Source organism: Diabrotica virgifera, chromosome 10, assembly GCF_917563875.1.
Source record: "Diabrotica virgifera virgifera chromosome 10, PGI_DIABVI_V3a".
Classification (NCBI taxonomy): domain Eukaryota; kingdom Metazoa; phylum Arthropoda; class Insecta; order Coleoptera; family Chrysomelidae; genus Diabrotica; species Diabrotica virgifera.
The window spans coordinates 14,888,170-14,897,668 of NC_065452.1; the positions used below are offsets into that span (position 1 = coordinate 14,888,170).

At 28.6% G+C, this 9,499-nt stretch overlaps 1 protein-coding gene across 1 annotated transcript; it reads right to left on the minus strand.

Moving 5' to 3' along the window:
- Window positions 1–4,192: 4,192 nt before the first annotated feature.
- On the minus strand, window positions 4,193–4,869 carry LOC126878567 (uncharacterized). The gene has a single exon (XM_050641357.1). It carries the CDS (start codon window positions 4,867–4,869, stop codon window positions 4,198–4,200), a length of 672 nt encoding a protein of 223 aa, XP_050497314.1. The 3' UTR covers window positions 4,193–4,197.
- Between the last annotated feature and the right edge of the window lie 4,630 nt (window positions 4,870–9,499).

The window sequence follows — 9,499 nt, forward strand, 5'->3', positions numbered from 1 at the left end:
ATTAATGCGATAAAATATCAGTACCTTGTACCTTTCTATTTTATTAATAAATCTAAGTAATTTTAGTAACTTTTCTAGTTATGTTATCATCAAGAAATGCAGAATTTTATGTTGCTTCCTGTATATCTTCTTCTTCTATTTTACGTGCTTCCACGTGTCACCTTCTTTAATTACAAAGATGTCTGTTTGGGCGTGGTTAGCTGTATAGGTGGTTTGTAGTCGTCTGCGCAAAATGTGAGTGCTTTTTTTTCGACAAATTTTAGTTTTTTCATGTGTGTTCTCAACAAAATCTGTTTATTTTATGTTATTATCACATCTTGTATTTATGTTATTATAATCTTTTCTTCAGATCAATACAACCATAAAATATTTTCTGATTTTGTTCTGAAGCTATTTTCTTGTGGCATTTTTATAATAAATTACTTTTAATGGGAAATAAGCCACAATTTTACCAAAAAAATGATTTTATTAACGTTTTGAAGCCCAAATTGGGTTTCGTTGTCAAAATACAAAATACTACTAAAATAAACAAAAATGTTGCTAAGTTAAAAAAATTCTTCTAATAATTTATTTAATCTGACTCATTTATATTGGCAATTCAGACGTATATTATACAATTGAAAGTAGAAGACTTTAAAATGATATCGCCAATATTTATGAGTAGCGTTCCTGGGACGACTTTACTAAAAGATAGTTCATTCGATTACATGAAATCAATCCCAACTCAAGAATATCCGTCACAAAAAAATCATAGCATGTGATCTGTCTTTAAAAAGACAACCAAATGCAACGATGACAGTAAAATTCTCGCGTTAGAGATTCCATAGTAAATCACGAGGGAAAACCAGGAAAAAACCTCGTGATACTATCCCGACATCGTAAGTATTTGGTTTTACATTTAATTTACTTTCAAAAAACTAATACCAAATTCTGACTTTAATATGTTTAAATTATAAATAATATTAATAACACATAGATATACAATAAGTAATACTAAAATATAAAATTTGTACTAACTCATATGTTATTGACTTACTAATCGTGGTATTTTCTTTCTATTGACTTCCCCTTTCAGTATGGGTAACCACATCTTACTGCATTCTACCGAGGAATTTGCTACACAATTGGTTTCATTTAGCATAATTAGAGCCGCTTCTTTGATTTTTTCTTTTTACTATCTGATTCTTTCAAGGTCTATACTTGAATATCTCCACTGAACTCTATGTTCATTATCCCATGCATGTTGACATATTTGAGATCTATCAAATTCTCTATTTTTAATATAAGACTGATGTTCACTTATTCTAACGTTTAATGGTCTTGATGTTTCACCTAAATAAAATTGTTCGCATTCACAAGGTAATTTATAAATACAATTCTTTGTTCTTTCTTGTTCACTGTTAGGTTTAGTTTTAGATAGAATAGATCTCAATGTGTTTGTTGTTTTGAATGTTCTTGAAATGTTCCCGGACATGTTGTGAAAATGATCCCGTTCTACGTTGTTCTGTTCTATTCGATCCAGTCTTGACAGTTCCTTATTTATAAACGATAATGGATAATCATTTTTTAATAAAACAGATGTTAACAATTGTTTTTCTTCTAACAATGAATTTTCGTTAGAACAAGTAATTTTGGCTCTATCATATAAGGATTTAATGATTCCCTTCTTAACGTTGATGTTGTGATTTGATTTGTAATTGAGATATCTGTTGGTGTGTGTTGGTTTTCTATACACTTGAGTCTCATATCCAGTATCCTTCTTTGATACTAAAACATCGAGGAAAGGTAGAGTGTTATTGTTATTATATTCCTTTTCCATTGTAAATTTTATTGTCTCTTCTTGATCGTTTATAATATTTAGGAATGTATCCAACAATTCTGATCTATGAGCCAATATTGAAAACACATCATCTACATATCTCCACCATACTGTGGGTTTTAAATTTTGTTTAGAAATGATATTAGTTTCGAAATCTCCATAAATATATTAGCCAATAATGGAGATAAAGAAGAGCCCATTTCTAGACCAAAATTTTGTTTATAGAATTCATTATTTAGTTGAAAATAGGTATTATTAGTACATAATGTCAATAACTCCATTATAGCTGATACATTTAGTTTTGTCCTAGTTGTCAATGTATTATCATTTTCTAATTTCATTTTGATTATGTTTAAAGTTTTATCTAATGGCACATTTGTAAATAAGCTGTTTATGTCAAAACTTACTAAAATACTTATTATTTGGATTAAATTCAATATTTGATAATTTGTTTAAAAAATGTTGTGTATTTTTTATAAATGTGTCATTATTATTTGTAAATGGTTTTATAATGTTTAATAAAAATTTTGATAGTTCACTACAAGGAGAATTGATGGATGGTACTACAAATGGGTGTAAGTGGAATATTCGCTTTATGAATTTTCGGTACTCCATAAAAATGTGGTGTCTTACTGTAATGAGGTGTCATTAATTTTCTTTGATAGTACGTTAGATCAATTTTAAATTTGAATAAAGTTTTATAGATTTTGTTTTCCAGTGTCTTCGTTGAATCCTTCGTTAATTTGGTATACGGTCCATTTGTAATTAGATCTGTAATTTTGTCCTCATATTGTATTTTATAATAATAAATAATAATAATAAGACGTTTATTGTTCCAAAAAAAAATATATAAATTTACAAAAAAAAAACATAGATTTGGAATGTGGTAGGAACAATGCGTTTTGATATCAGCATCTGTACTTTACCAGAAAATACAGGGCTGTTGAACGCCAACTATCTAAATAAAAAAATTGTTACATTATAATAATAATTAACCTAATAACTTAACCTAAACAAAAAGAAAAAAAATCTAATTCTAAATTCACATAGAAGGAAGAAGAAGAAAAAAAGGAAAGGAAATGTACAAGAAAAGAAAAGATGAAAAAGAGAAAATAAACGAGAAGAAGAAAGAAAAGAGCTGTTTACACATTTTTTACTGATAATTTAATAGTAGAGCTTTAATTTTCTTTTTGAAAGTAATAGGAGATAAATTACAATTAAAAATTTTATATTTATTAATAAGTGATGGAGCGATATAAGAAAATATTTTCTTAAAGATTTGCTTTTTATGCTGGGGAGTTCTAAGTAAGGTTTTAGGTCTCAAGTTTCTTCGGTGCATTTCATTACTGAAGTTTAATTTATTGTACAGATACTTGGGTGTTTTTGTTTTAATGATCTTGTATGTAAAGTTTAGCGAGTGCAAAGTTCGCCTGTTGAACATGTTTAACCAGCCAAGATCAAGAAGTTTGTGAGAAACCCTCTGACGTCTGCGTATTCCTAAAATATATATAAGACAAGAATTTTGTACTTTTTGTACCCTTTTTTTATTAACAACACTTAAAAATGGTCCATATATATGATCATAGTGATTAAAATGAGAAAGAATCAACGATTCACAAAGCATTGCCTTTGTTTTAATATTAAGAAAATGCCTGTGAGGGTATAAAGCCTTTAACATGGAGTAACCCTTTTTTAAACATAAATTAATGTGATTGTTAAAATTTAATTTAGTGTCCATAGTAAGTCCTAAATTTTTGGCAGATGCTGGAAAAATAATAGTGTTGTTATCTATACAAGGTACAATATTCGTTGACAGATGCTCACGTTGATTTTCAGAACAGAACAACATGGCTACCGATTTAGAGGGATTTATTTTAAGTAGATGTTTGTTAGAGCTAGTTAAAATTTCCTGAAGGTCAGAATTAATTCTTGCATTGGCTAACTGCGCCTCATGAGGAGCGAAGGAATATTTTAGTTGTGTATCATCGCAGTATTGATGATAGTCACAATGTTTTAAGGATTTTATAATATTAAAAGTATAAATTTTAAATAGCAAAGGTCCTAAGATACTTCCCTGAGGAACCCCTGACACAATATTACATATATTTGACCGCTTTTCGTCAATTACCACAGTTTGAGTACGAAGAGTTAAATACGATGTTACTAAATTCAATGAAGCTTCATCGAAGCCTATATGTTTTAAAATTGATATTAAAATTTCATGATTGATCATATCAAAGGCTTTCGAATAGTCCAAGAGAATTAAAACTGTTGCATACTTTCTATCATCTGCGGATACTATATTGTCAATTATATCGGAAATCGCTGTCTCACAACTATAACCTGTCCTAAATCCTGATTGCTTAGCAGGAATAATATTATTTTTTTTCCAAAAAATTGCTCATTTGCTTTTCTATAATTTTTTCGATTATTTTCGAGAACGTGGGTAGGATAGATATACATCGCAGGTGATTAAATTCAGTTGGATTCTTTATTTTAGGTAAAGGAATAATTTTTGCTCTTTTCCAAGATGCGGGAAAGTAAAACTCAATGATACAGCTATTAACAATATGCGTAATAAAAGGCACGATAAAGGGGCAACAAAGTTGAATTAGAGTTATATTAAGATCATCCTGTCCAAAGGCTTTTGATTTTACACTCAAGATAATATCGGCAACGTCCTCCATAGACACTGTATTAAAACGAAATGGTTCTTGAACTGGCATAGAATGATTTCTGTAAAAACTTAGAAGTTCATTACTGGGTTGTTGATTAATTGAACAAGCCGCTGTAAAATGTTGATTAAGTTTATTAACGTCTTTAAGATTATCTGGAATATGATTTTGTTTTCTGTTAAGTACATTAATCTTCCTAAGCTCATTCCACTTTTCTTTTATGTTGCAGTTTTGAAGTTTATTGTTTAAATAAATCTTTTTTTCACGTCTAATAGTAGAAGTAATTAAGTTCCTAATCTGTTTGTAGTAATTCCAGTGTTCCGGATTCCTACTACGACGATATCTATTTAGAGCTTGGTTTCGCATTTTTTGCATAAGTCGTATACCTATTGTCTGTAATCCAGGGGCAATATGGTTTTTGCTTATTTGTACAAGTTCTTAAGGGGGCATGCTTATCAAAAATACCGAGTAATGTATTTGTAAGAAATGTCACTTTTTCATCAATATCATTAATTAAATATAGGTTGTGCAAGGATGCACCCTCAAGATCCCGTTGAAACTCTTCTAAATTAATGCGACTTAATGCTCTGTATGTAAATGAAACATTATTTGACGGAGGCTTATCAAACTTAATTTTACAGCATGTGAGAAAGTGGTCGGAGATATTGATATCTAAGTTCTCCACATCAAAAACACCATCAAAACTTGAACATATTAAATCAATTAGGTAAAGTAGATGTTCTGTCAGTCACACGAGTTGGTTCATTAACTAACTGTTTTATGTCAAAAGACTCAAATATATTATTAAGTTGGGAAGTGTAAGAAAAGTTAACGTCTAATTGGTCTATATTAAAATCACCCAAGAACACAATTTTACCCGACTGAGCGTAAAACTGTGGTAAAAGATCCTCGAAATAATCCAAGAATTCTCTATGACTTGAGCCTGGCGGCCTGTAAATAATTCCCATTATTAATACATTATGATTTTGGGTGATTTTTATCCAAATATGCTCAATGAAGGGCTTACATTCTTGTAAGATTACGGAGAAATGTAAGCCATTTTTTATATAAATACCAACTCCTCCAGCATTCAGCAAACGATCTTGTCTAATAAATGGATAATTATTGATTTCAGAAACTTCATCACTTATATCACCGTTTAACCAAGTTTCAGTAACACCTAAGATATCATAGTTTTTGTTTTGTAAGTGATCTTTTAGCAAATCAAAATTATTATGTAACGATCTTACATTAATTTGTGCAACGCTCAACATATTTTAGAAAGAGGGGAGAAAAGAAACTATTAGAGAAAGGAAATACAGAGAGATAGAAAGAGGAAATATATAGAGATGGAGAGACAGTATTAAAAAACAATATTCTTGCTACAAATCCAAATCGAACAAAGATAATACCTGCAGATTAAGTGCAAGTAGCCAAATTATATTTTATAGATCTACTTCATAAGTGAATAGAATATTTTATTTACGTTTCAGAACATTATTCATTAAAGTAAATTTAATACAAAAATAAACAAGTATATTATATATAAAAAAAGATAAAAGAAGAAAAGTTGTTAATATTAGATTACAAATGCTGGTGTTATTGCTTTTTTACATTTAAACAAACAAATTTTAAGGAATATTCAATTAATAGTGAAATATTTATTTTGATTAACGACATTTCATGGAAAACAATTTAAACAAAAAAATGTCTGTGCAATATAAACAAACAGATCTTTGTGAAATGTATTGTTTTAAATAATACAAAATTGTATTATTTAAAGATTGTTATTCGTTTATACATGACAAGATATATTTTATGCTAAAAAAATGGGCAAATAAAGTCAAATCATATATTATGAGCGTAAATTAAATAATAACAGTCTACCTTGCATCAACAGGGATGTCCAATATATCCTTCTCATTCTGAACGCGGATAATACTACCACCACTTTTTACGTAAATATTGCCATTTAGGCAAAATGCACTTTTTGATGAGAACTTTTGCACCAATCATTATTTGATATCCATCATTACAGTTGCATTTCCTTTATCCTCTGGTAGAATTGTTATGGAGTCATCATTTTTTAAAGTTTTTAAAGCTTTCATTTCCTCTTTGCTGATGTTCTGTTCAATTTTATTAGATTTTTCCAATTCAAGTTTACATAGTACCCTATATTGTTCTTTTTCATGAGTTGGTAAACACTGGGATATTTTTTCAACTGAGCTAATTATGTCTAATTTTGGAATAGATGGATGAGTAACAGCATAGTTTAAAACTTTTGACAATACCAAGTTTTCTGTTGCGTTTAAATGTCTATTTGATAGATTGACAACTGTCGCTAATATGTCATTATTTCTATTTAGGTTATCAAAAGTATGTATACTATTTTGTTCTAAAAGAATATTAAATTTATTTAAATGTATATTTCTCTGTTTTTGATATGAATTTTGATAAATTATTTGTAAACTAAAAATAATTCGATCAAAATCAGAACTTGATATCATTCCGAAAAGCAAATCTTCAATACTTAAACTTCAATTAATTTAAACGAAATTAATATACTTTTTATTTGTATTTTATTTAAATATTAAACTAATTTATACTTACTACTTCTCAAACATTTTTATTAAAACAGTGCCAAAAATTAAAATAATACAAGAATAAAACACACAGAAATACATTAAAAATGCCACAAATGATTTCTGAACATTAATTGTCGGAAATTTTTTTAACTAAATACGCATTTTCTGAAAATAAAATTATGTAATAAATATACTTAAAATCATAAAAAGTATAAAAAAAAATAAAAGTTTCCATTGGGATTCGAACCAGCTTTTATCATCGCAGTTGGTATATATTCGCCTTGAACGCTTCGCCACGAAGGCAATGCGTCATTATTTGCGAAGATCGACTAACTAAACGGATTAAACTTTTGACATTTTGAATTAAATCAAATTATTTTGATTTTGAATTGAAATGATTTAGAATTGAAAAAATACAACAAAACATAGAGTAAGAAAACAATATATTAGGTGAATATTGATAGAATTTTTGATGGTAATCAAATTATGTAAATAAAAGTATTACATACTAATCATAGATACTATGTATTTTTTTAGGTTCAAATAGGTATAGGTACCTACCTATGGAATTTTTTATTAGGATACTGATACATTTAACAATAATTATTACGTACCTGTTGCTTTTAAAAACTATTTAAAAGTCACTACAGTTATAAAACTTTTTTGTTTCTGTCCTCACAACAATAAAACTAATATATTATACAACATTTGTTTACCTCCATATTGAACAATTATTTATTATTGACAGATCATTTCAACATCCAATCAGAGCCCGTATAACGACTAATACAATACCATACTCTCGGTGTGCGCATGTGCGCATGTGCGCAGATCAACAATAAATTCACCCTCAATCTCAATCGCGCCTAAAGAAGTATAACTTCAAAAAGTTTTCCATATTATGGTTCCAACTTACAGGGACATACTGTATATTATGAAAAAAATATTTTTAAATCTGTAGGCAAGTCAAAAGTGTAAACTCAACCTTAATTTAACAAGAGTTATAGTCGGTTCGCTAAACTCAGACACAACTGGCTAGTGTTTTTAGTAGATATTTTTTTGTTTTTGGCCAATTTTGCGAAAATTGGCAAAATTACCAACTATTTAGTAATTATTTTCTTGCCAACTTTACAAAATTGGCAAAATTACTTACTAAATTCATTAGCCATTTGTAGTAACACTGGTGGTACTCATTATTTTCTTTTAAAATATCATACAATATATTATTTACAAAAGTATATACAAATCCCGTATAATATCCCTACTTTATAGCATTTTCAATATCTTCCGTAAGTCCAAACGGTGAGTTTAAATTTTTTTTCAAGGCGTCCAACTTTCTTTGAAGCGAAGCTGAATTGTTCAAATATAAAAAACTCTCCTGCGGTGTTGTCCGTATGAGATGATATGCCAGTCTCTAATGCATCATTGTCCTCTATGTTTACTTTTTGATTTATCTGTATAGCCTACAAAAAAAATTAATCCAATTTAAATTTTAGATCACAACTACACCTGATATGAATAACATTGTAACTCCACTTATAATGTTTTTCAACTATTGCTTAAATGATTTCTATAAAGGACAACTTTCATTTTGATCTAAAAACTTTTATCCTATCTTATGTACCTAAATATAAAGTTTTTTAATAAAATAACCTCATTGTAAGTGCAAATTTTGAATCACTCGGTGGAAAAAACTTTGTAACCAATGTTACAATACTATAAATTTCTATTATTGATGAATATTTTTATAAACACATTGTAACATCTATATAATTTACGAGTGAACTAACTTCCACTGTTATATCTGATGTTCACAGTGGATTACATGTTCAATTACAACAGCGGAAACCCCTTCCTGCATCAAAGGCATTAGTTTTATTATTAGATACGTCTGCTAAGGAAAAATTTCCAAAGAAGAAAAATCTTGGAAAGGAGAGACAAAGAGATCCAAGTGTTTCCAAAATTAATATTTTGAAGAAACTGAGGAACTCTGACCAAGAATACACTAGAAAAACTGTAAAATTAACGTAAATGAGAGAATTGGGACCTCGATGTAACGATAAATGTAACATTAAATGTAAATCGAAATTATATAAAAAAAGAATGACTCAATTCATTTAATAATTTTTGGGCAATAGCTGATCATTATAAACAGAGTGATTTATGTAGAGTTTGTAGAGCATACTTATGAAGATATAGTCCGTCCGCTATAACTTTTCCCATACGGTATGAATCATTTTCAATCAAACTAAATCAAAACATAAATTGAAACGAACGTCGATGTGTATATACATTTTGTATATTGTATACTATACAGAATAAACGAGAAAATTTCGGAACATTGCATTGAGTTGAACTGCATTTAAAATAGTGGACCAATATAAAACTTTTCGACACACAGATATCCATACCAGGTTAAT

Bases quoted from the DNA above. Each gene is read 5' to 3' on its own strand.
- LOC126878567 (XM_050641357.1), bottom strand. From the start codon at position 4,869: ATGCAAAAAATGCGAAACCAAGCTCTAAATAGATATCGTCGTAGTAGG.